Genomic DNA, 27,492 nt, shown 5'->3' on the forward strand with positions numbered 1-27,492 from the left:
ACGCTCCCCCTCTTATGGTACTGGATCTTGACTTTATATGTTGGCACCAAGCACTGTTCTTGTATAAGGGTTATTTGTAAATAGGTCTTATGCCCCTATTAAATGATAAGGCAGGGATCAGATCTGATGTTCATCTGGACCCTTCGCTGTGCCTAGCATAAGACTGATCCTCCCTCAACACTGACATGGTAGAATGATGAAATGATCTATCTCATTTAGCTGCCATGAAAGGCAGTCTGGCCACTGCAGTTCTGTCTCAGGTAGCAACAAAGACAGCTTGGTCCTCTCATACTCAAGATACCCCTTCTTTTTTTTTTTTTTTTTTTTTTTACTTTTTGAGACGGAGTTTTGCTCTGTCACCAGGCTGGAGTGCATTGACGCGATCACGGCTCACTGCAACCTCCACCTCCTGGGTTCAACCGATTCTCCTGCCTCAAGTCTCCCGAGTAGCTGGGACCACAGGCGCGCACCACCATGCCCAGCTAATTTTTGTATTTTTAGTAGACAGAAGGGGTTTCACCATGTTGGCCAGGATGGTCTCGATCTCTTGACCTCGTGATCCGCCTGCCTTGGCCTCCCAAAGTGCTGGGATTATAGGTGTGAGCCCATGTAAGCCCATGCCCAGCCCAAGCTAAGATTTTTAACTTCTTCTTATTAAGCAGAGGAAAAGGAAGAGAAGGCAGTGGCAGCAGGAGACAGGTGGGGAGGGGCCGAGTGAGCTGAGAGCCCTGGGGTTCACTCTACATGGTAGGTCTCTCTGTGCTTCCTGGGATCAGGAGGGCTCAGAAGCAACAGAAAGAGTTTCCTGCAAGGCCACGTTGCACCACCAAAATGAACTGGGGATAGGTGCCCCCAACACAGGCACCTCGTAGTTCCCTAACGGGAGGTTTTAGCTCCAATCCAAGAGCGGCTTACGCATCAGCACAATAACTGAACAGCAGGAAACAGGGGGTCAGGAGGGAACTAATAGTCTGCTAGGAGAAAAGTAGCAAACAGGAACCAGGGGGATGCCTGCCAGGCAAGTTAGCAGGAGAGCAATGCTTTTCTGAGCCTGCTCTTTTCTTTATACATGAGACGTGTTCCCAAATCTGCCAAGGACGCAGAGCTTCCTGTGGTGGGGGTGGGGAACAGACAGCCCAAAGCATGGTGGCATGGTGGGAAAGGCCCTGTAGAGCCCTGGGTGCGAGACTCACTTCCATGCTTTCTAAGTGGCCTTGGTCAAGTCACTATAGGCGCTGAGACGGTTTCCACAAATGTGATGGGAAGATGGTGTAAAGAGAGGGGATTAAGGTGAATGTGTCTGGCAGGAAGATGTGCCAGAGCTGGGCTCACTGGGCACTGAATGAACTTTTCAGTGGCCACAGAGTGCTTGGGAGTCAGAAGACCTGGTCTAAATCCTTACCCTGCCACTTGCTAGCTATGCGGCTTCCACGTTCTGTCCATGCCACTTCACAACTGCAAGGAGGCAGGAGCAACTACAAAGCAGCAGCCTGGGTGAGGCGGCCTTACAGAGTGAGACCAGTGGCATCAGGAGATGGAGGAGAGGGTGAATGAGCCAAGCCTTGGAGACTCTGTGCAACTGAGTCTCACTTCTCCTAGCTGCAAATGGTACACAGGACCATTATCTCCCAGGACCCTCGTGCAAACGCATGACACTTTCTAAGTTTTATTGAAATCGGTGACTTGTCCTGAAGCTCCCTCACCATGGGTATATGTGCACATGCATACACAAACCACAGTATTCCAGATAGTACCTGGAAGACTTGGTCTGAAACAGAAAAAGTCAAAGAAGTAGCTGCCATCAGGAGCAAAGTTAAGAGAGTGGCAGGCACACCTGGGAAAAGCTGCCAAGGGCACTAAAGCAGCGGGCTCTGAAAGGACACCAGTCGCAAAGCAGCTCTTCTTTTGCAAAGAAAAGGAGCTGTGGAGTAAGCCGCATCCCCTGTACTTCCTGATCAGTCTTGGACACCCCTGGGCTGCCTCCTCTCTGGCCTGGCAGAGATGGAGGCCACATCTCAGTGACACAGAGTGGTCACTATCAATTCACAGGATGGGCAGCTGAGCGGTGGCAGGGGGTCTCTGGCTTCACTCTTTCCACCCATCCAAGTTAAGCCTGAGGCGGGGGTGACAGATGGGCTCTTGTCATCTTAGAAGGGTGGACTGGAAGGAAGCCCAGGTCCTGGGCACAGGCTCTTCTCTCTGCACGTCTGGAAGGTCTCAGCCCTTTTACTGGGTTCCCCTTAGTTTAGTTTTTTCTTCTATATCCTTCCTCCTCTTCCCTTAATTTTTATGCCATGCCTCTTCTTTCTTTAGTACTCTTTAAATCTTTAAATCTTAAATTTTTTATTTTCCCTTCCTTTGCCTTGTTGTTATTCTCTCCCTGCTGCCCTTTTAAAATCATCTTATTTTTCTTGTTTTTTTCTTTTAGAGACAGGGTCTCATTCTTTCCCCTAAGCTGGAGTGCAGTGGTGTGATCATGGTTCACTGCAGCCTCAAACTCTGGGGGCTCAAGCGATCCTCTGCCTCAGCTTCCCAAGTAGCTGGGACTACATGTGCATGTCACCACACTCAGCTAGTTATTTTATTATTATTATTATTTTTTAAGAGAGACAAGGTCTCACTATGTTGCCCAGGCTGGCCTCGAACTTCTGTCCTCAAGTGATCCTCCTGCCTTGGCCTCCCAAATCACTGGGATTACAGGCATGAGCCACTGCACCTGGCCTACTTTTCTTTCTCTTAAAAAAAAAATCACAAACCACACATTTTGAAGGGTGGGAAACTGGAGAAGTCATAGGCTTTAGGAGCAAAGAACCACGCAGAAAAGCAGCTACATTTAGTAGCTTAGAATACAAGGTGAGGCCTTAAAAAAACCTCAGGCCCCAAATGTGCGGTGAAAATCTCCCAGTGAGGATTCTTCTTTGAAAGGCTGGCAGCTTCTTTTATGCTCACCAAGCCTGCTTGGAAATGGAGGTTTGCAAAGTGGTCATTATTCAGAGGTTCTCTCCCCAAGTATTCACTTTCAGCCCAGCCAGAAGGTGCATCTTCTTAGAAACACACATGACCAAAGAGCTCTGCTAACCCCCAGGGAAATGCGAGAGGAAGGATAATATTCTTCAGCGTGAACGGCAGCAACCAAGGTGGGCAGGCTTCCTAGGAGTATGTGGATAGGCACAGCTGTGTGAGCTGGGAAAGCAGACAGATCAGGTCAGAGTGGAGGAAGATGCAGGGCAGCACCCACATGCACACACCAGGGCCCCTTTCAGCTGCTTCCAGAGAGGGAGCATGCCATCTTTCCTGCTGGTCCTCTGCCCGTCTAATGCCAGACACTCCTGTTTAGGTGGTCCTTCTCACAGACATGAGCCCAGATGTTGGGCAGTGAACAGAACCACTTACCTAGGTCACTTTTAGGCAAATCAAAATCTGTACCAGGCAGGTAGGAAAGACGGATGATTTCTTGCCTTTACAGTCACTTGCCCTGGAGGAGGCTTTACTGGCAACAGGCCCGAGAGAAAGTGACCCGGAGAGGAAGCCACATTTCCTTTTTGGGCAACTTTTAGGAAGCAGAGCACCCTCGACCCCATCCTGCTTGCCAGGAATAATTTGGAATCATTCTTTTCTAAAAGCAGAGGATTGAAACACTGAATTCTAGTGTGCTCCTGCTGACTCAAGGGCTCAGAGCATACCATGAGCTGATGTGACTAAATGAGAAATGTGTGTGAACGCATTCTGCAAACTGTAGCTTGCTGTTCAGCTGACTGTTGATGCCTGGAAGGCTTTCAAAAGGACAGGAGTGGCACCTCTTGGGGGGCATGCCCATAAGCCATTGAGGCCCTGAGAAGTCAGTGGACAGGCATGGGGCCCAGATTATATTTGGATCTGAAACTACCTTCTCAGGCAATGAAGAAACCTTATATAATGAAGTTAATGTTACAGAGCACTTGTCTTTCCAGGGCAGGATTCGTCTTTCCAGCTGCCCAGAGGAGGCCTCCTGGTCACAGTATCACCTTGGGTCTGATTTAGCTCCTGCTGAGCCTGCTGAATTATTCACTAGCTATGGACACTAGCCCAGCTCTAGGGTCCCAGTGGTGGGGTATCTGGAGAACTGTAAGGAAGAGGAAAGGGAAAGGAAGAGTGAGAACTCCCAGAATCAGATCTGGAGGGGGATCGAAGAGGACAAAAGCAGCAGGAGGCAGGAGGCCTCTAGGTTGGCATCTGGAAGATTTGGGAAATGGGCTAGGGGTCCAAGAGCCTGTCCCCGGACCGAGAAGAGAGGTAGGAAAAGGCTACTGTCCCCAGAAGCGACACTCACTTCCCCCAACTCCCTACTGCAGCTCAGGGGAGCTTCTGATTCCCTAGGAGCCTAGAAGAAATGCAATGGGGTGTGTACATTCATTTTTGCTTCTATTTCAGAGCCCTCTGCTCCGTGGTGTATAAAGAGAAAGCCCAAAATGTGCCTATGAAAAGGACAGGCAGAAGCACGGATCAGGTTAATGATACTGTATTTCCATTGCCTCATCTGGCACCAGAGGGGACTGGGGTCACTTTTCTCATCTCAGGGATGTGGCAGATCCAGGGAAGAATGTGCTGGGTAGCTAGGGAGACCTGAGCCAACTCCCATGACCCAGCCCACATCAGAAGCGCCGGCTCCTCACCGTCTGGAACTCGATGACAGCTACTCTTGCTGACTGCTACCAGCTCTGGCATAGGGGTCTGACACCTGAACCGTGAGCACACCTTCCCCTTGGGCAGCCTTGGAGAGCCCAGGCAGATACCTGGCTGGCCTCTCCCACCTGTGTCTGCAGACAAACAGCTTATTTCTCACTAAGTTTTCACCTGAGCTTGGGGACAAAGGCGTCAACAAGGCATGACCTCACATCTTGGCTAGGTAACTTGGAAGTTATCTAATTTTGCCCCCTGTATCCTGGCAATTTCTGTACTCCCAGATGCCAGAGCTAGTCTGGAGAATACTGGATATTTTCTTTTTTTTCTTTTCTTTTTCTGAGACTGAGTTTCGCTCTTGTTGCCCAATCTGGAGTGTAATGGCGCGATCTGGGCTCACTGCAATCTCTACCTTCCGGGTTCAAGCAATTCTCCTGCCTCAGCCTCCTGAGTAGCTTGGATTACAGATGCCCATCACCACACCTGGCTAATTTTTGTATTTTTAGTAGAGACGGGGTTTCCACATGTTGGCCAGGGTGGTCTCGAACACCTGACCTTAGGTGATACGCCTGCCTTGGCCTCCCAAAGTGCTGGGATTACAGGCATGAGCCACCGCGCCCGGCCGATATTTTCAATCTAGAAAGAAAGTCAGTGGGTGTTAGTGGGGAAAAGATGCATAAAGGCTAATTCTGGAGGCCAGTTACTTGCTGTCTGATTCTGTCTGAAAAGTCAAGAGGATGCTGCAGCTTATGATGTCTGGTGTCAGAGCTTTAGGTCAGACACAGAGTCCTCACTTTGGGCCCCTCTCAAGGGGCAGGACCCCTACAAGGCAAGGGGCTTCACCTGAACATGAGGAATTCAAATCAGACTAAAGGAAGAAACTTCTCGGATCTCCAGGCACAAGAGGATATACAGCTGTGCTGGGACCCCAAGGCCTCTGGGGAATAGGGGCTTTGAGTCACTGAGACAGGGAGCAGCAATTCATGGCAAATCACACAGCTGCCCTGCCTTGGCCTGGCAAGCCACTGGCAGCACAGGCACGGCCTTGAAAGGCTCCTCTGAGACTGCTGGTCTGGCTGCCTCTGGCTCTCCCTCTGCCCAAAGGACCTTTCCATGCAGAGAGGAAGAAAGAAGGGCAGAAGAGATGAGATGGAATGGGCGAGGGGAACAGAGGAGGCAGTTGCCCTCCACCACTCCTGGGTGTGAGGGAGGGCAGGCCAGCAGAGGCTGGCGCATGTACCTGCATGGTGGTGTGACTCAGAAAGTGGATGCATTCGTGTGAACATGCAGAGTGTGGCCCGTCTGGGCCCCTTCAGCCTCCCATGCAACCTGGTCTACAAGTTCAGATACATCGGGCGCCCGCATGGCCAGCTGGCTGAGCGGTCATGTTTGGAAACCTCTCTCAGCAGAGCCCGCCCCACCCACCTCTGAACCAGCAGACTCCCAGACATAAACAAACCAAGGCCTCTGGGCAGCTGCCAAGATCTATCTTCTTGGCAAGAGCCAGGGGTTGGGGGGGGGCCCTCACTCACCATCCTTCAGAGTAAACAGGGGTGCTTATTTATGCTGGGGCAGAGAAGAAATCTTGTTGGATAAATCTGGTGTGGGAGTGGACGGAGAGCATAGGGCATTCAGAGTCTGCTCTGGCTTAGGTGACGGGCTGAACTCCACTGGTTTCCCCGTCTGGAGCCTGGAGATAACACTTCCATGAGGCCACAGGGAAGCATCCAGTCAGGACATTGTCATCTCTCCACCCTCCTCACTTCACCTGCAGCATGAGTGGGGAGATCTTGGCCCTCTCTTCCTTCCTGCCTGCTCTCAAAGCGGGGCCTGTCATAAAGTCCTGTCCCCAGCACCTCCACAGTCTCCTGAAGCTGTCCAGAAGCCCTCCCAGCTCTGCCCCATGCTGCTTCTCAGCCACACTGCAGGAGGGGAAGGGGTGAGCAGGACACAGTCAGGGGCTGGCTGGCTGTAAACCCAGCACTCCTGCGCTGCATCCCCTTCCTGACACTCCATGCACAAGCCCAGGGGTCAGCTGGGGAGAGGTTCTGAACAAGGCGAGAGGGGACTGATGCCTCACCAGGCCTAGGAGAGATGACAGAAGGGGAATACAACCCTCTGACACTACATTTTCCAGGAACTGCTGTTAAAAAAAAAGAAAAAAAAAAAAAAAAGAAGAAGAAGAAGAGGGAGAAGAGGGTGGGGACCTCATCTGTTTTCTGAGGAGCCAGATGGCTCAACTCCATCTCCACTGGATGTATAACCAGTAGTTCCCTCTCTAGTCTCCAGAGCATGTGCCTCCCAGAGGTTAAGGCAACACACATATGGAAAACCTGCACTCCCTAATCACCTGCCAATGCCCAAGTGCACCCACAATTGATGACATTTTTTTCCCCACTTTACAAATCTAAGACAGAGACAGCCGTTACTTTTCTGTGTCACATACATACTAGAAAGCAGAATGGCAAGGCTGAGATGACGATTTTTAAAAATGGAGATAGGGTCTCAATCTGTCACCCAGGCTGGAGTGCAGTGGTACAGTCGTGCCTGACTGCAGCTTCAACCTCTTGGGCTCAAGTGATCCTTCCACCTCAGCCTCCCAAGCAGCTGGGACTACAGGTGCACGCTACCACACCCGGCTAATTTTTAAATTCTTTTTGTAGAGATGGGGTCTGACTATGTTGCCCAGGCTAGTCTCAAATTCCTGGGCTCAAGTGATCCACTCATCTCGGCCTCCCAAAGTGCTAGGATTACAGGCAGGAGCCACGCACTCAGCCAACAATGTTTTGTTTTTGTTTTTAAACAGGGAAGTAATTGAAGGCACAACCTCAAAGACAACTAAGTGGATCTAGCAGGAACAACCAACATCCAAATTACCATCACCAAGGCTGAGCTGCTTCCCTGGACCGTGAGCCCCTATCTGTCCCCCATCACACCCTGCTCCCCTTGGGGCTTGAGGTCCCCTACTTTCTTGGGGTGGGGCTGGGGTGAGCCTCTCCAGGACAGCTGAGGAACTTTAGCTGCCTCTAGGGTGTTTCGGTAACTCAACCCCAACAGGGCTGCTCTGGTCCGAAAGCCAGCTGGTGAGTTCTAAACAATGGCAGGGGGTGTGCGGAGAGGGGGAGGCTTATGAATTAAAAATAGATGCTAGTAACCGCCAGGGATCTTGCAGAGAGCATGTGGGGCTGTGTTTACTAGGGAGAGAAGAATACCTCCTATTCATGCCCAGAGATCCGGGCAGAACCACTACTGCTTCTCACACCAGCCCAGGGCCTCTGGGTGTGGGGGAGTCAGCTGACAGAGTAGGGTTTACCGATGGCTGGAAGACCCTTTTCCTCTGTGACAGGGAAGCACCTTTCTCTCCTTACGATCCTCAGGGCCACGCCCATTCCTGGAAGGATAGCTCCAGGTCAGGAAATCTAGGTAACTCAAGGGGAAACGGCAACCAAGAGATAAAATCATCCCCCTCGGGCTGAGCCAAACCTGCTCTCCATAGACTTTGCATAAAATGGTCCCCAGCTGGGTTCAGTGATGTCACCTCTCAGATGAGTCTCGGGTACAGACTAGGATCCCTTGTCTCCTTGCCAAGACCTAGCTGGGTGCCACAGACAAGCAGTCTCTTGATTCCCCTAGGCCTTAGTCTATTCATCTGTAAAATGGAGATAACACCTGCTCTGCCAACTTCACAGGTATGTTATAAAGATCAACCAGGTCATACACCTAACAAAGCTGAGGGTTCTAAAGAAGGATATAAAATAGTCACAGGAACAACCATTTCCCCCATTATCACCCTGAACCCAGAGAACTGTCCCCTCATCAGGTCACCCAAAGTCTCTGGGTCTCTTCTTCCATAAGCAGCAAAAAAAGAGTTCCTCCCTCCCATCTGGGTATCTCAGGCATGGTGAGCCACATGGCAGAGCCTCACAGAGAAGCTCCCCAGCTAATGTTTCCCCCAGGTCCCGCTTCCCCCAGGCCCCTGCAAACATCCAGTCTTTCACCAGCTTCTGTCAGTGCCCACTGCCCACCCCAACATCTTCCCCCTGTTCAGGAGGTCTTCATGGGAGCCCTAAGCAACCAAAGACAGCAAGGTTCACGGTTTCCCTCCTCATAAAATAGCTGCATACCGGAGACTCCTGCTTGACAGGATTTTTCTAATTTGATTTTTAAAATGTATTCATTGACTCACCCATGAGAGGTGGGCCTGGCTGCCTCTACACGCAGAGTGTCTGCTCATTAAGGGCTGAACAACCTGGTTCATTCTGCTGGGCTCCTCCAGCTCTCAATTTCACAAAGCCACGCCACCCTTTTAGCCAACGCGTGCAGAGCTCCTCACTCTGAGAACAGACTTCTCCCCACTAGAGGCTAGGCTTGCAAATGGTTCAGTCCCATCATTTTAAATACTATCTATATGCTGACAACTCCCAAATTTATGCCTCTAGCTTGGATCTCTCCCCAGAACTCCAGACTCGTACAGCTGACTGCTTATTTGGCATTTCCACGTGGACGTTTAATAGCCACTTCAAACTGAAGGTACCCCAAACGTAGCTCTGATTTCTGCCTCCCCACCTTACACCCCTTGCCAGGTACTCATTCCATTTGCCATCTTCCTTGACTCAGTTATTGGCCATTTCTTCTTTCTGGCTGCCAGGCCACAAATCTGTGAACCACATTTGACTTCTCTCTTTCTGTCATGCCACATAGAATCATCAGAAACCTTTGTGGCTTGATCTTTGAAACCAATCCAGAATCCAGCTACTCTGCCCCACCCCCAGAGTAGTTGGACAGCTTCTGAACCAGATGCCCTGCTCACACCCAGTTCACAGCACTTTGGGAGGCTGAGGAAAGCCGGATCACCTGAGGTCAGGAGTTTAAGACCAGCCTGGCCAACACGGTGAAACCCCATCTCTACTAAAAATACAAAAATTAGGCAGGCGAGGTGGTGGGCGTCTATAATTCCAGCTACCCAGGAGGCTGAGGCAGGAGAATCACTTGAACCCAGGAGGTGGAGGTTGCAGTGAGCAGAGATGGGTGACAAAGCAAGACTCTGTCTCAAAAAAAAAAAATTGGGATATCTTCACCTGGCTTAGCTGTCTCACAGGATTGCTTTAATGAATTCATGAAACAATGTCTACAAAAGCACTTTCTACGTTGGAAAAGTACAAAACCAAACCCGAGCTGCTATACAGTGCTGGACACACAGCATATACACAAATGCTTGTTGAATGAATGAACATCCAAACATTTTCAAATGTCAACACGCACAAGAACTTGAGAAACAGTCTGTGTTGATGAGAGGACAATTTAAAACTACATGTGGAGATGGATCTGCTCTGGTGATCATCTAAGGTAAAAACAACTTTATATCAGAGTTTCCCTTGGAACTTTGACGCTGGAAAACCCACGGGGCCTCACATGCCCCAAATGTAGAACTGTTTGGTCTTCCATCATGTCTCCTTCTCTCACTTCCACTTGAGCTGTCTTCTCTTTCATCTGCCCTCCCACTGGACCTTCCAGACTCCTCCTTCCACAACAAACAAGCTGCCTCCTGCCCACAGTCATGCACTTGGGCCCCTGCAGGCTCTTACTGCAGCTCCGCTTGCCCTGGAGCCCGCATTAATCGCAGTGATTTTTTCTTCCTCTTCCTCCCTCATTTTGTGCCCTCTGGAGATGGGACCAGCATTCTACTGTACTCAGTGTTGCTTTAGCCCGGCCTCCTTTGAGGTCCCTGCCATTGCACTCTTCTCCCCCACCCTCCAGTCATCAAAGCTACCAGCTGCCCTCCTTCCTGACCACTGTCCTAGGGGGCATCTCCATGTCATGTGGACAGCCCATCCCACAACCTAGCCTCTCAGCTCTTGCCACTGCAAATTATCTTTCCATTCATTCCTTGTTTGCCATGCTCTATGAGTATACTCGGACCTTTGTCTTCCCTATCCCATCCCCCAAATCGTAAACACCAATGCCCTCTCCTATCTCTCACTCCTCTTTATTCTTAACATACCTGCTCCCTCACTCCCTCAGTACCCCCATCTCCTTTTCTCCACATTCATCAGCCTTCTCCTATCCCCACCTCCTTCTCTGCTAGCCAAGATTTCAAGCATTCTCTGACCCAAACCCCCAACTCCTCTGTCACCCTTACATGCCCTCCCAGCAACCCCCAACCCTGGATTAGCCAGATAATCGTTCAGCTCTGTTCCTACCCTCTGGCTAGGACCACTACAGAGAAAACAATGTGCAACCAGTAGGGTGCTGCCAGCACAAATTACGAGCCTCTACAACACCAGACAGGTCACCCGTGAGTTCCTGCTCAGAGCCTTGCTCTGCCCCAAGCCAAAACTTTACAGCCCTTCTCGAGCCAGCCCTTCCCACCACCCCTACTATTCACAATAAACAGTTGCACTTTTGGTTTCTTCCCCCATAGAAAATAAAAACAAAGTAAGAATTCATTTCTGCCTCCCAGAGGTGACTCTCTGTGACCAAGGACCATGCTGACATCTGGATCTCACACCCTTTCACCTACTCACTGACCTCACCCCAGTGAGAATTCCCCTTCCTCACTGCTATCTTCGGTCTCTCCCTAATAGGGCCCTCTCCAGTCAACATGGAGGTGGGCTCAGGTGCTTCCTGACTCAAAAAAACCAACAAAACCAGACTGCCTCCACCTGATGCCCTCCTTCTTCCCAGCCAAGCTACACACCTGCCTCCACTTCCACCCTCTCCTTAATCCACAGAAGCTGGCTTTAGGTCATGGTTCCCAATGACAGCCACTGCTTGCTACTGCCTGTGCACATTTCCAAACCCAGATGTGACCTGCCCCTTCTATGCATTTCACTCTAATTACTTCCTCCTCCTTCAAGCTCATTTTTCTTTTGTTTTGCTGCAAGTTTACTTCTATCCATCTGACTGCTCTCTCTCAGGCTCCTGGTGCTTGGCCTGTCACTTATATGTCAGTTGAATCTGTCCACGGCCTCCTTCTCATTCGACACATCCTCCTTTGAAGACCTCACCCATACCCATGATTTCAACCTCAGTGCCAGCTCCCAGAGCACTGGCCCCGGTTCAGGACCCTACCCCACAGACCCAATTACCAGCTGGTCCTCCCTAGCTGGACAGCTCCCAAAGGCACTTGCAACTCAACAGGTCCAAAACTGAATTCATCACCTTCCCCTCAAAACACGCTCCTTCTCCTGTGATTCTTCAACTAGAGAATTCCCCCATTTCTTTTATTTCTCTTTATTTATTTATTTTTTTGAGACTGAGTCTTGCTCTGTCGCCCAGGCTGGAGTGCAGTGGCTTGATCTTGGCTCGCTGCAACCTCCGCCTCTCAGGTCCAAGCAATTCTCCTGCCTCAGCCTCCCGAGTAGCTGGGATTACAGTCGCCCACCACCATGCCTGGTTAATTTTTGTACTTTTAGTAGAGACAGGGTTTCACCATGTTGGCCATAGTGATCTTGAACTCCTGACCTCAAGTGATCCGCCCACCGCGGCCTCCCAAAGTTCTGGGATTACAGGTGTGAGTCACGTGCCTGCCCCAATCTACTCTTTATATTGCGACCTAGAGGGACCTCGTCCTGCCAGTTTCCTGCCTAGCACCCCTTGATAGCTTCACACTATTCCCAGACTCAACATGGCAAGGCCTTTTGTGATGTGACCTCTGCCTACCTGTCAATCCCCAAAAGTGCTAGATGCTCTGGCCATAATGAACCCCCAGTAGCCCCCAGCACCAGCTTGTGTGCTTTTGTACGTCCTAGCCCTCCCTTCCCCCTTCCCCTCTCCCAGTTCTTGCCTGGCTAAATTATTTAAGATTCAGCTCAATGGTTTCCTCAAACAGGTCTTTGCCAGCTCCTCGCTCTCTCCTCAAGTCCCCTCTCCCTTGAAGCTCCCACAGCAGCTCCCATCTCTCTGTTCATTCACCCACTCGTCCCCCTTCTAGAGTGAGCTCCACAAGGACAGCAACACTGGCTTGTTCATTCTTGTAGCACAAAATAAGGATTCAATAGATACTTGTTACATGAATAAAAGAATGAATATATAAATTCATGAAGTGCCAAACTAGCTTTTCTCCTTCCCAAATCACCCTTCACGGATTCCCTATCTTCTTTGGTTGGTGCCAATAGTAAAGATGATACTACTCCAGGCTCTATTCCAAGTATGTTATATATATTAACTCATTTAGTCCTACAACTGTACTATTATTATCCTCATTTTCCACTGGTGACACAAGCATAAAGAGGTTAACTGAGTAAGTGGCAGAACCAGGGTTGCTTCCAGTCTATGCTTTAAACTACTATACATATTGCTTCTTGATAGCCCATTTAAGGAAAACAAGTCAACATTAATACCAGTATGAACAAAACACAATTTTGAAAAACAAAACCCTGAGGAAACAAAAATTAGCCATCCTGGGGATCATCTCTTGTTTTTGGCCTAGTCATATCTGACTCCTTTAACCAAGGCAGATAACTATGCAGGCGGCAGGGTGTCAGGATCTGCCAAGCAGGGCCCCCGGTTCAGCTCCCCAGATCTCAAGGCCCCTCAGCAGATGGCCCTTGCCTCTGAGTCTCCCCCTGCCCCAGAAGGCCCACCTCACCTTGTCCCCGATGCCTTCGGCCTCCTCAGCCAGGAGGTACACGTTGCTACCATCGGCCAGCAGGAGAGCAGTGTCGGTGGTGGAGGAAGAGCGGGGACGGCACTGGTGCTGGTGCAGGATGGCGGCCAGGCTGCTGTCCTGGGGGGCCTTCCGCAGCAGGTGAGGGCTGCCACGTTGGGGCTCCAGGGAGCTACTCTTGGTGCGCCGGCTGCTGCTCCCGCTGCTGCCGCCCCCACTGCTGCTGTGCAGGCTGGCGCCCCGCTTGATGGAGGGCCGGGACCGGATCTGCTGCAGCACACGGTTGAAGGCAGTGGGCCGGGCAGGCAGATCGTGCAGGGACATGGCGTAGGAGACGCGGTGCATCTCCGGAGAGCGTTCCTTCTCATCTGGGGAGTCATGGTCAGACATACCCTGCTGCTGCTGCTGCTGCTGCTGGGAATCCTGAGACGTCTGGTGCTCCCTTTCCCGAGACCGACGGCGGCTGTGGAACAGGTGCTTCAGACCGTGGCCAAACATGGAGCCCTCTGACAGCTGCTGGATTTTCTGAAGGGGGAGAGATGAAGAACCCTGGTGAGTGGAAAGCTCTTGATTGCCTAGTCAGTGTGGGGTGAAGGTGAAGGGTCTGTCCTTCGTGGACTGGCATAGCCAATGCAGCCATCTGAACCTGGAAGATCTCTATAGATGGCATGTCGTGCATAAAAGGTCACTTTGTGAAAAGGTGGCAACCCAGACCCATCCTTTCATTCCCAAACAGATGTGCCCCCATGGTTTTCCACAGGACATTCCCAATCAAAATGTAGATTCAGAGTTTCTAGGAATGATACTCTCAGGGCTTCAGTCTGAGGCTTAATGGCATACATAGGTAGCACTTGGCTCATGGGGTTGTATCCCTCTACACGGATACCCCCAGCCCCAGTTCTTCCCTCCTTCCAAGTTAGACATCCCTTCAAGCTGTACCAGCTCTTTCAGGCCACCAAGCATTGATTTCCAAAGATGCCCAATTCCAACATTTGCCCAGGAAAATCAGGGTCATACAATCAGGTTACACTGTTGTAGCAGAGACTGCTAATTGCCTACCCAATATCTATTTCTCTTTCTTTCTTACCAACCAAACTGCAAGGACTTAACTCACCTTGCTAAAAATTCCTGCTTCATCAGACTCCCTTGCAGCTAGGAGTAGCCACATGACAGTTTGGGCCAACAAAAAGCAAGGTGAGTTTCTGGGAACACTTTTGCTTTCCTGATAAAGGCACTGGTCCTTTCCACATCTTCCCATCTGGAATGGGAATGCAGTGCCCGGAGATGCAGTGGCCATTCTGCAACCCGATGAGGGCCTGCACACAGATGGTGGAGCCCAAGGGACAGTCCTGGGAACTTGAAAGTCTATGGAGCCACCAAACCAGTTGTGAACATCTATCCTGGGATTCTTGTTGCATGAAATAAACCCATCTTTGTCTACACAACTCTAGTATGATTTTCTGTTATTTGCAGCCAATCTCATTCCTGATGCGGTTGGCAATGAAATAAACTTTACTTCTATGAGCAAACCTTGTGACATAGTCAGTAATGTGACCAATTCTTCAGCATACACATTGGAACAAGCTTTCCAAATGAGTGTCTTTCCCCTTAGACCCAAAGAGGCCCTGCAACCCAGTGCTGCCCTGGCCACAGCCTTTCCTCTCAGCCCTGTCGCTGAGATTCTCCAGCTGCTCCTCCGGCAAGACTGCTCCCAGAGGGGCAGCTGGATGGCCTGCCAGGGCGAGCAACTGTGGGATAATTCCAGACAGCTGCTTCTGTCAGGGGACGGCTTATCTGGCCAGGCTGAGCCCTCTATGAGAGCTTTGGAGCCAGTGGGAGGAGGGGTGAGACTTGGAGGACCAGGAGACACCTCACATTCTGCAGCTCCTTAGAGGAAAACTCAGGACCCAGCCATGTGGGACTCAATGAGCCATAGCAGGATTTCCTGTGATGAACAACCTACAATCTTACCAGGCAGCCTCAATCATTTAAAAAATGTTCCAAAAAATTACACAGACTGGATTTTCTTTTTTTTTTCCCTAGAAACAACCTTACAGAGCAGAAAATCTAGACCATATAAAAACCAAGAAAAAGCAACCTGACATGCTCTGAATGAGCTGACCCCACTGTTAGGTTACTTTACAACTCAGCCTTGAGTTTGTGCAGATGGCTGCACTTACAGCTGGATACAAATAACCACACCATTATGTATTTGTGTAAAATATTAGGATTTTCATTTTTCACCTCATTTGGGCATCCCCAGAATCTTCAAAGTAGGTAAGGCCCTTACATCACCCATTTTACAGACCAGATAAATTACATCATCACAACTCATCACGAACTAACGGTTTTTCATTTTAAAGAAGCTTTGTATCCTGCATTATCCCATCTGGTTTTCCTAAATAGTAACAAAACCAACAACTGGAACGTCTCCTTTTAGAGATGAGGAAATTAAGGATACCACGATTCCCTCTCAAGAACTGAATTCTGGGGCGGCCCTCGAGATGCTAAGTTACACAATGCCAGGTTTTCCCACAGGAGTTACCATCCCCTGGGGGCCAGCTTGAGGCAGGATCACAAGGCTCACCTGAATCGGTGCTGGGAAGAACCAAGATGTCAACTCTGCCATGGACTTGGAACGGGCCAGATCCTGCAGTCTCCAGAACAGGGACACGCCAGGACACCTCCCTCTTCCCTAGGCCCAAGCTGATGCGAGACCTCCCTCCAGGTACTGTGATGGGGCCAGCTGGCTCTGGCATTTGCCCAGCTGCCTCTGCCAAATCGTCACATTCCATAATACAAATTGTCTTTCTAGCATTCTATTCCAGGTCTCTTCCTCTTCTCCCCCCATTCCGAAACTGGCTTCTCCAACACTGAGGATCCACTCAGGCAGAAAGAGTTTCCTTTCTAAAGACTTCAGCAGAGGTCCTAGAGTTCTGAGGCATTTCTTCTCCCCTATCCCTGGGAGGCCGGTGGAGGTGCCAGGGAGAGCTATGGCAGCCACTAATGTCTGCCATATTGCCTTGGAGCCTAAAATCTTTGGTCAATTTGCTTTTAAAATTTATACAACAGCATTTTGCAAAGTGCATTCTGATTTATACTGTCATTATAATCTGACACTAGCCTAATCTCAGGAGCTAGAAATGTGAAACATCATAGCATCAGTCTATTTTGCAGATGAAGAAGCGGAAGCACAGCATAGCTAAGTGGCTCGTCCAAGCCACACAGAGAAACCCCCAACTTCTAACTGAATTTACCTTCATGGGCCCATACACCGATTTCTTTTTCTTTTCTTTTCTTTTCTTTTTTTTTTTGAGACAGAGTCTCGCTCTGTTGCCCAGGCTGAAGTGCAATGGTGTGACCTTGGCTCACTGCAACCTCCACCACCCAGGTTCAAGCACTTCTCCTGCCTCAGCCTCCCGAGGAGCTGGGATTACAGGCGTGTGCCACCACACCTGGCTAATTTTTGTGTTTTTAGTAGAGATAGGGTTTCACCATGTTGGCCAGGCTGGTCTCAAACTCCTGACCTCAGGTGATCCGCCCACCTCGGCCTCTCAAAGTGCTGAGATAACAGGCATGAGCCACTACACCCGGCCCCATACACTGATTTCAAGACTAAAGTAGGTAGGGTATTTGCATGCGTCCCAGAACAGTACCAAAGGCAGGAGCAAAACAAAAATGCCTGGGTCAAGGGTTGTTAGGTCCCATGAACTGCAGTCGTGATCTGCCCATCCCATGTTATAGGACAAGACCCTCAACTATAAAGTCTTTACTTCCCATCTCCCTGAGCTGTCCTGTAGGTGAAGGAAACCTAAGGAAAGTGACCAGGAGACCCCAGGACCTTTGCCCCAGCAGACCAAGGAGTCTATCAAAGTCTGTGGCAGGCAGGAGGGAAAGAACAGAAAAGAAGTTAAAGAACAATGTGCGGAGAGAGGAGATTGCTCCAAATGAAGGGGTTTTTCCTCACTTATAAGGTGCGAGGCGGGAACAGCAAAGTGACGCATGGGCTGGGCCGCTTCTTTATGTGGGTGTCAGGGAGGAGATGGTTAAGGAGTTTTGACATAACACAGTAAGCGTTAAAAAAAAAAAAAAAAAAAACTCAGCACATACACATAACCAGCTACAAGTTTCAGAAGTGAGGAAAACCATGGTGACTAGCTTAAGGGAACTTAGCCGCCAACGCAGCAGAAAGCACCACCTGCTCTGACTAACAGGTTTCAGCTCCTAAAATGTCACTTGCTTTTCCACATTGACTTTTGCTTTTCCCTGGCTGCCAGAAACCATTCTGGTGGCCAAATGAAGCCATGTAGTAGACAGCTGAGAGGTGGGACACAAACAGGGCTTTCATGATCCATAAGACCGAAGCAAGAAGTGCCGTCCCCAGAATTGGCCAGAAGGTAGTCAGAAAGGAGAGCCTCCCAGGGTGAGTTGCCCTGAGGAAGGAAGTGAGGGGAGTTGGCTGTCCCTCCCCTGGAACTATCTGAAAGGGCAGGAAGGACCCCATCTCCTTGGGTGACATTGTCCTTTCAGGAAGAAAGGGAGGACTAGATGGCTTCTGAAAGATCCTTCCTGAGAAGGCTGTGGTTTCTGAACAGTTGGGCTTCATCCGTCTTTCTCCCTGGGTGTGGGTCCCCCAAAGGGGAAGTTTGCTCCGAAATCTGCAAACACAGCTGCATAAATCCAAAACTAAAATGCCTCGGGGTACAGTGTCATTGGCACCATCTGGTTAAAAATGACCAAAAGTGGTTTCTAATTTTTACAGGTCCCCGTGTTCTCAACAAATCCCAGGAAAGCTTAAAGTCACACTAATCTATAGCTAATTATCCCACCTGGCAGCTGACTGCATAGCCCTTCCTCCTACCTGGGTTTGAAACTCCTTCCGCCCTACCAACAGTTTGGCTGTGAGGGTTCAGTGGGGTGACTGGGTCACCCTGAGCCTTTGCCAGCCTAGGTCGCCAACGTTCCTCTATTTATAGGGTCTCTATGGAAACAGGGCCAGCATTAGAGAACTAATCACTGTAAAAACCCACAGAGTTCTACTCTCAGGATCCAAAGTGGATTGAAGAAGTCTCCAATTGCCCTTAAGAAGCTCTGGGTGGGGAGCCTGGGCGGGAGCAGGAGCGGAACCATTACCCCAGGTTTGGTGCTGATGATCACAGTGGTGTACAGTAGGCAGCTGCAACTGCTCAGGCCCACTTGGAGTTTCTATTGGAAACCCAGTGATGAAAGCTTTTTGGAATCATTTATTTCTTTCTCAGCCTCACAGCTGACATTAAAAAAAAAAAGTCTCAACTCATGGGCACACAGGCAAATAATTCCCCCATTCTCAATTTTATTTTGATTCCTTTCTCCTTTATTGCTTAGAGAATTCTGCCTGGAGCCAAAGCAAGTGGGAAAAGGTCACCTCATCCACCATGTCTTTAGGCAGAACTGATTCAGCACACACCAACATAGAAGACTTTTATTAAAGTTCCCAGCATGGTGTGCCCTCTCTCTGCCTCTTTGCATCCTACCCATCCTTCATCACCTCGCCACTCCATAAAGACCTCTCTGATCACACCAGTCTGAAGCGATTTCACCCTGCTCTGAACACATAAGCGCTCATTATCTGCACCACTCATTTTGCAATTAATCGTGTACTGCCTTGTGACGTCGCTTCCAGTGCTCTCTCCAACTGTTATCCAACTTCTCACCTGCTGATGGACGGAACCTTTGAGGACAATATGAGTGACTGGACAGCAGGAGCTACAGCACCTACATCTGTGTCCCTAACATTACCTGGCAGAGGCCTCAACACAAACATGTAAGACTGCTACGTAAATCATTTGTTCATTTATTTTCTGAGCAGCCACTATCCAAGTCTCTACAAATCCATCTTACAAAGGTGATTTTAATCCTTAGATGGCTATCTTTTCCAAAGACATAACCTTTCACAAATATTTCAAATGCTCCAACAGCCTTTTCTTGTGTCTAACTCAGATTTCTCCTGCTGTAGTTTAAACCGTCTTCTCACTCTATTATCTTAGTAACTGCCAAGATTGAGTTGACTTGGGAGGAGATGAACACAGGCCAAGGAGCCAGAATGTGTGATGTCTTCAAGAATGGCTTAGGGAGGGCTCGGGTGGGGGGGCTCATGTCCTTATAGCCAGCTTTGTTTTCCCTGGTGGACATCACTCAGTTAACCTGGCTGGCATAAGGAAGCCTTTAGTCATTTGGTTTGAAAATAACTGTTCTTTTTTTTTTTTTTTTTTGAGACAGAGTCTTGCTCTGTCGCCTAGGCTGGAGTGCAATGGCGTGATCTCGATTCACTGCAACCTCTGCCTGCTGGATTCAAGCAAATCTCCTGCCTTAGTCTCCCGAGCAGCTGGGAATATAGGGGCACACCACCATGCCTGGCTAATTTTTTATATTTTTAGTAGAGACGGGTTTTCACCATGCTGGCCAGGCTACTCTCGAACTGCTGACCTCGTGATCCCCCCGCCTCAGCCTCCCAAAGTGCTGGGATTACAGGTGTGAGCCATTGCGCTCAGCCAAATAACTGTTTTTCTAGCACAGTCACAAAACATACCTGTTATCCCCAACAGCTTTGTTCTAACTTCTTACATGAAGAGAGACTTCAGTGTTTGGCTGACAAAGGTGGACCCTGTCCAGTTATGGCCTCATTCCAAAAATGTACCATGCTAGTAGTCTACGGGGATTTCAAAGGCAGATGCCATTTCTTAAGGGAGAGATGAAAACAGAAATGAGTTTTGAGTTGGCCTTTAAGACCACCACTGAGAAGCTGCCTGAGCTCTTTTCCCCAGCTCCTGATAACCCCATACTCTTTTAAAACTTCAACCCAAAATTTAGGTCCTATCAGATGTTTCAACTCCTTGTTGAAGGAAATTCTTAATGGGATTGGCAGTGAAGACACAATTAGATACACAAAAAGCAGCACATTCTGTAAATACTGAGCCTGCCAGACAGTTCCCACTAGAACAACTAGGGCAGCTGGGAATTAATCTAGAACTCAATATGTGGCAGGAGAACAGGGAGCTTCGTTTGCCACATGCTTTCCCATCGGTCACCAGTTCCCCCAGAGCCCACATACAGGGCTGCTCTGGATATTACTGAAGGTTGGAGGGGGTGGGGATGGGGCAATCCTGGGCCTTCCAACCCTCTGCCTGCCTCATAAGGTACAAGCGGGACAAAACAGATAACTTCAGCATTTGCACTACCCTCCATTGTTCCTGACCATTCTAGTTAAACAGGGCAAAGACCCTACAAAAGCACTTGCTACCTCACTCCCCCCATTTGGAAAGCCCCTCTTCTCTTGTTTGGTAATAAATGTTCCACCCCTTCTTTAAAATCCTGCCCTAGGCTGTGCACAGTGGCTCACGCTTTTAAAATCCTGCCCTACGCTGTGCACAGTGGCTCACGCTTGTAATCCCAGCACTTTGGGAGGCCAAAGAGAGTGGATCACCTGAGGTCAGGAGTTTCAGACCAGCCTGGCAAACATGATGAAACCCCATCTCTACTCAAAATACAAAATTAGCTGGGTATGGTGGTGCATGCCTGTAGTCCCAGCTACTCGGGAGGCTGAGACAGGAGAATCGCTTGAACCCGGGAGGCGGAGGCTGCAGTGAGCCGATATTGCGCCAGTGCACTCCAGCCTAAGTGAGACAGAATGCGACTCCATCAAAAAAAAAAAAAAAAAAAAAAAAAAAAATCTTGCTCTAAAGCCACCTCTTGCAGAACAACTTTCATGATAAACCCCCATAAGTTTCTGATTGCACTGCATGATGCATTAAGCACCCTTAAACTTATGTGTATTTCCACTATGGTTTTCTTGCAAGTATTTCATCCTATTTGACCTAGAAGCTCACCTGGAGGTGAGGCCAAATAACCAATTTCCCATTTCTTTGTTTTTAGGCATACCTCAATTCTACCTCCTCTGATGAAACTTACCCCAGGCATCTGGCTCCCACCTGAGATTGCAGGAATCTTCAAGCCTTAACATATCTACTGGGGCCTCAAGATGCAGCAGGCCCTCAGAGAGCCATCCCAACCATAAGCTCCTGGAGAGCCCCAGGAAATGCACACATCTTCATCCCACCCACGTTCTTATGAAGTAGTTTGTCTTCTCCTTCATTTAAAATATGAAGAAACTCTCCACTCCCACTGCTTCGCTTGACTAACATTTTAAAAAAAAAGGAGAAACTGAGACCTATAAATTTTATCAAAACCCTGAGCCTTGAAAAAATATATATATAAGAAATAAACAAATAGAAAACAAGCAGGGGCTTCTCGGGAATGTCAATTTTTTTTTTTCTTGACTTGGGTAGACGAGGTGTCTGTTTTGCTTCTGTTATTTAAACTGCACACATGTTTTCAGGCTCTTTTATAAGCATGTTTCACAATTTAATTCAGCAGCACCTTTCCTACTGAAGGTGGTCAGTATCTGCTGACTGCATGAACCCTTCTCTAGCGGGCTGTCCGCAGGAGCACTGAAGGAACACAGGCCACTCACAGTGGGAGGAAGCTGCCTGTGACCACCAGGAAAGGTGGAGAGCCAGCAGGGAGAACCACACAGGACTCAGCTGTGACTTTCTCTCAGATATCTGGCTTCAAATTATTTTTCCTGCTCTTCACTAAGTAGGCAGGAAGACCAGTGTATGGTGTGACTAGAACATGAGCTGGAACCCAAATGAGTCTTGAGTCAAAAGTGCTTCAAACCAGGAGGAGAATGATGGAATTTGGAGCTCCCCCTTTTTCTTCAGGGAAAGATATTAATACTGCTCAGAAATCTCCGGGGAAATTACTTACAGGGGCTTTTGTGAGAGGAAAGAGAACCTTAGGGGAAGTCCAGGGGGAAAGCCCGGGCCAGCATCCCCAGACACCTCCTTTCAGGAAAGGGTCAATTCTTCCCACTGCACAAGGGGTGAGAGAGGTGGGGAGGTCGGTAACTTCCTCCCATGCCTTCAGGCTTCCATCACATATCAGGACAGAACCAACTCACCCTTAAGCTTGGCCACTCATCCTGGGCCTCAGAAGTATCTACCACACATTCACACTTTTTTTGTTTTTGTTTTTGTTTTGAGATAGGGTCTTGCTCTGTAGCCTAGGCTTGAGTGCAGTGGCATGATCATGGCTCACTGCAGCCTCAGCCTCAACCTCCTGGGCTCAGGCGATCCTCCCACCTCAGCCTCCCAAGTAGCTGGGACTATAGGTGTGTGCCACTGCACTTGGCTAATTTTTGTATTTTTAGTAGAGACAGGATTTTACCATGTTGGCCAGGATGGTCTCAAACTCCCGGCCTCAAGTGATCCACCAACCTCGGTCTACCAAAGTGCTGGGATTACTGGCATGAGCCACCCACCGCTCCTGGCCCGTATGCTGTATTTTTAACAGGAATGTGTGTTCCCTGTCTGCAGTATTCCCCTAAGCTCCCTGTCTCCTCCCATATGCAAGGGAACTGGGTTTTCTTGCTGTAGAATTCTGGTGTACTTTTGGTCAGCCAGCACTCTCTGTGGCTTAGCAACCCCAGTATCTCCTCCCAACAAGCAGGGAATCTGTTAGCAGCAAAAGACTGGGCGATAAGGACAAATGAATCGAAACATGAACTCGAGTGGTTCAACAGGAATTCAAGCTGCAAGTGGCTGAAGAATGGGACTGAATTGTTGCGCTCCTGTTGGCAGGAGTGTCTACTGAGATTTTCCCCGAAGGTCCCACAGGTGTGTGGAACAGTTGAGAAGGCCCTCAATGTATCTGCATGAGCCTCCTGTGAGGCAATGTCCATTTTTAGGTTATTTTTCAATTACAGTTTTAAAATTGCTGCTTAACTACTACTTTTCACTGGCCCTTCCCACCCTATAATCACAGATCCCAGGGCACTGTAGCAGAAATTCACAGTGCACAGTAAGATGGTCCACAGTGCTAAAGGACCAGAGGCAGACCATAGGAGCCCCTGAAACCACGGACTGTCACTAAACACCATTCAGATCTCTTTGGCAAAGATAAAAATTCTCTCCTCTTCCCCTACCTCCCCAACCTCTATGGAGGTGCTTTATACAGAGTCTCTTATTTTTTTGTTTGCCCCAAGATGATTTCTTCCAATGCACTTAATTCATCACAGTGCCTGGAGCTGTCATGACAAAATAGAAGTGGGGCTAAGGTACCAAAAGTTATCATCTCCAAAGTTTAAAATGAAAACAAAAGCAAACCAGACTGCTTATCTGCCTTGACCGAACACAGGCATGAGGTAGGGAGCATTAAAAATTAAACACCCTTCTGTGGTACCACCAACAAATCTAAAACCAGTCAACTTCTACCCAGTTCCAGAGCCAATAATGGAATTTTTCTATCATTGGAAAACTGTAACAGTATTGGAAAATAACTTTTCCAGAAAGTTTGGAGGGGCTGGGCATGGTGGGCTCACACCTGTAATCCCAGCTTTTTGGGAGGCTGAGGTGGGAGGATTGCTTGAGCCCAGGAGTTCGAGACCAGCCTAGGCAATATAGCAAGACCATGTCTCTACAAAAAAATTTAAAATTAACCAGGCATGGTGGCATGCGCCTGTAGTCCCAGCTACTTGGGAGGCTGAGGTTGGGGAATCACTTGAGCCCGGGAGTTTGAGACTGCAGTGAGTCGTGGTCATGCCACTGCACTCTAGCCTGAGTGACAGAGCAAGATCCTGTCTCTAAATAAATAAGTTTGGACACTCTCCAATATTCTTAGTCCCTTTCCCCAGAAAAAAGCTTAGAAAAGTTGGGTGATTTGCCTGAGACCACACACCAAATCAAACTGTGAAAGTCCCCAAGTCACATCTGGTTGGAAGTCCCTTGCACCCGGTAGTAAACATGTTGTGATGAAGCAGACAGAGATAAACAGGAAAAGCCCTGCTGTTCCCCTGAGCTCCCACAAGCAGGCTGCCGCTGGGTTTTCTGCTCCTTACTGGGTCCACATTGCTGGGTTCAGTGGTATGTTTTATCGGGGGCGGGGTGGGGGGGAACCTTCTTTTCTTGCAACTGATTCCAATTCTGGTTGAGGGCAGTTCGGCAGTTAATACCAAATGTAAAGTTGTTACTACATCTGCCCCTGACCAGAACAAGGGCATTGCCAAAAAAGAAAAAAAAGAAAGATGATACAGGAGAGTGGAAACGAACAAGCTTAAGGCATCCCTTAAGGTGTCCCTCTACAGAGACACTGCAGCCCCCATGCCACGACCAACCCATCTTCCTCATGAAGGCAACTGGGGGAATAAATGGCGAAAGCAGTTTCCACTGCTGTCCTGAGTTGGAGAGTGGGGAATTTCCAAGACCGCCTCTGACAGACTCAGCTGAGGGTCTCATCTGGTCAAAGAATCAGGGTTTGCTGGACCGGTTCAGAATGAGGCTGAAGTCAGCAGCAGAAGGCTAGCCTCCTCCCTACAACAGCATTCAAGGGACCCCTTCCCCCTCACCATCTCACTTAAAACAGACACTACACCTCCTGACCACATGGGATGGACTCGCGGGTGACGGCAGAGATAAACACCAAGGACTCCCTGGGTCTGGCAAAAGCTCAAGCTTCCTGTGCAGAGACAGCCTATCCCACAGAGATCCTCTAGACATAAGGCTAGCCACGAAGCTCTGAAAAGGACAGCGGCAGAACCAGAGGTCAGATTTGAATAATTACTGCAAAATTTAAAAAATACACATAACAATAACCTAGTCGTCCCCCTTTTCACTCCTCCCCAAGGCACACAGACAGGTAACATACACAGGTAAGAGCACACACACTCACCTGCGCTCTGACTTCCTGACTCTGAGCCGCTCAGGCCAAATGAGGAATGTCATTGGCTTATTCTGGTGAGCTCCTTAGTGGCTGCTGCCATAGGATACAGGTTTTATTAAATGCAACGGAGTCCTTTCCGTTCCCCTAGCCCAGACCCCGCACCTTCTCTGGAGAAAATAACTGAGGCATCAATCTCCAAGGCATCTAAGTTCCTTCCTTGGGCTGACATCTCGCTCAGCCGGACGGTGAGCTGGCTTGAGAAGCCTGAGCCTGCAGTCCTTGTGGCAGTTCCGGCAAAGGTGCATTATTTATCTCAGCTGCTGTTTTAATTGATAGAGATATATTCAAGACAGCTCGCCAATTGTCTCGGCAACCTCAGGCCAGAAAATAAACATCTCCATGTGAACAGTTCTTTCGGCTTCTGGTTCTAGCTGCCGTCTCAGCATGTATGCAACTTGAACTGAGGCCCCAAACCAGCCCAAGCACTGCTCCACCACCTGTCAGTTCTCCACCCTGGGGGTTGGTTCAGCAGCAGGCAGAGAGATCTCCAAGCACTACCTTAACCTCTGGCTCCACCTAACGGCAGGAAATCCACACCCCCTGTTCACAGACCGGCAAACTGAGCTTCATCCAGGAAGGCGCTCAAAGATCCCGATGGGGCCGGCTCACGCCTGTAATCCCAGCACTTTGGGAGACCAAGGCGGGTGGATCACCCGAGGGCAGTTCAAGACCAGTCTGGCCAACATGGTGAAACCCCGTCTCTACTAAAAATACAAAAATTGGCCGGGCGTGGTGGCGCGTGCCTGTAATCCCAGCTACTCGGGAGGCTGAGACAGGAGAATCGCTTGAACTCAGGAGGCGGAGGTGGCAGTGGGCCGAGATCGCGCCACTGCACTCCAGCCTGGGCGACAGAACGAGACTCCGTCTCACGAGAAAAAAAAAAAAAGATCCCAATGGGTAGAGACTTACTCAGCAAGGAAAACTAATGGTCACCTGCTGTCCACTTTTTGGTTAGCATCTTGGATTTCAGCCCTTTGTCTGCGAATAGCACTTCACACATTATTCAAACAATCTCGGATGGGTGAGTCACTAAAGCGTTTGCTGAATAATGGGGAACAAACACAGAGGCCTGAAATGGAGCTGAAAGACAGAGGCACAAATGGTACCTGACGTCCCCCCTGGGGTGCCAGCCAAGCATCCGCTCATCCTCTCTGACCTTTGCCTGACTTCCCCCCTCACTTGTATCCTGTTAAAGCACTTCTGCGTGGAGTGGCAAGAGCTAAGTCGCAGGTTGGGCTTGGCGGGGGATGGTCTGCTCACCTTTAAATCAGGAGGCTTGCTTCGGGGACCTGGGTTGGGCGCCGCGGCAGCGCCAGCGTCTGAAGTTGACCCGCCAGCAGAGTTAGCACCCGTGGTCTCCCCAGGCCGGAGGTCCGCGCCCGGCAGGTGGGAAGCGGCATCTTCCAGCCCAGCTCCATCCTCTTCGCCCTGTTGTTGCTGCAGCTCGTCCGATCTACACCTCTTCATGTTGTATGTGGGTCGGCAAGGGGAATCTGTCCTTTCAGCGCGCCGTCTTGGGGAAGACCGCACCCCCTCTTATACTCAGAAATGAGGCCTGGGGTCTAAATTATTAACAAGGAGGGGAGATGGCAGACCACGATTTCTCGAATTAAAAAAAAAAAAATTCTTAAAGGCGGGTGAGGGAGGGACGAGAAGAGGGAGCCTTGGTTACAGCTTGGAATAGTTCATTTCGACCTGGGGAGCGAAGACAGGTCACAGTCGAGGCTGGGCAGCAAGAGTCCTTGGGCAGTCATTGCAGGAGGGAGAAGGGAGACAACCCCTGGCCCCCAAACTTTCTGCTTCAGGGCACCGGGAGGACGGAGAGGAGCTGGGCGGCACAGCGCATCCCTCTCGGCCGGCCGGGCTGCGGGGCGAGGCGGGGCGCGGGGCAGCCGGCCGGGCAGGTCCTAGTCGGCCGCCCTCGGCGCCGGCTGCTGCTCCCGGCCCTGCAACCGGCCCCTGCCCCGCATGGGCCGGCGGCGGAGGCCGCAGCGCGCCCGGCCCCCTCCCCGGCCCGCGCGCCCCGCACCCCGCCCGACGCGCTGCCTGCTGCAAAGCCGCGGCCGCGGCCCGAGCCCGCGGCGAGCGCGCAACCTACCCCGCCCGGCTGCCTCCGCCCGGGAGCGGGAAGGCGAGGCTAAGAGGGAGTGACAGCGGCAACCGGCCAATGGGAAGCCCGCGGGGCTGAGGGGGCGTCGCGCGGCCACGTTTTTAGGGTTGGTTGCACCGTGCGATCCCCCAGGAGAGGGCTGCAGGGCGATGCTGCTGCGTTTTTGCATTGCGGAGAGCGGGCTGCCGCGCAGGGGCCAGGGCAGCCGGCGTGGGAGTCGCAGTTTCGGCGCCAGCTTGAGGGACCCTGCCGAGGAGGGCTTGCCCGGGATTTCCTCCACCCATTCGCTTTATTTGGCGAG

The 27,492-nt window shown here is 50.1% G+C and overlaps 1 protein-coding gene across 3 annotated transcripts in view; it reads right to left on the bottom strand.

Moving 5' to 3' along the window:
• The window catches only part of TMCC2 (transmembrane and coiled-coil domain family 2), a 43,988-nt gene extending 16,780 nt beyond the window's left edge, over positions 1-27,208 (bottom strand). Inside the window, exons 1-2 of one of the 3 annotated variants that reach the window (XM_011990416.1) lie at positions 26,342-27,208; positions 13,250-13,792 (exon numbers count right to left, since the gene is read on the bottom strand). In XM_011990416.1, coding sequence (XP_011845806.1) covers positions 13,250-13,792; positions 26,342-26,548 — 750 coding nt within the window. In that variant the 5' untranslated portion in view covers positions 26,549-27,208. Of the gene's footprint in view, positions 1-8,845; positions 9,042-13,249; positions 13,793-25,990; positions 26,186-26,341 lie in introns of those variants that run through there. The other 2 variants (XM_011990417.1, XM_011990419.1) reach the window with 2 other exon arrangements.
• Between the last annotated feature and the right edge of the window lie 284 nt (positions 27,209-27,492).

The sequence above is a fragment of the Mandrillus leucophaeus genome, unplaced genomic scaffold, assembly GCF_000951045.1.
Source record: "Mandrillus leucophaeus isolate KB7577 unplaced genomic scaffold, Mleu.le_1.0 Scaffold38, whole genome shotgun sequence".
Lineage (NCBI taxonomy): Eukaryota > Metazoa > Chordata > Mammalia > Primates > Cercopithecidae > Mandrillus > Mandrillus leucophaeus.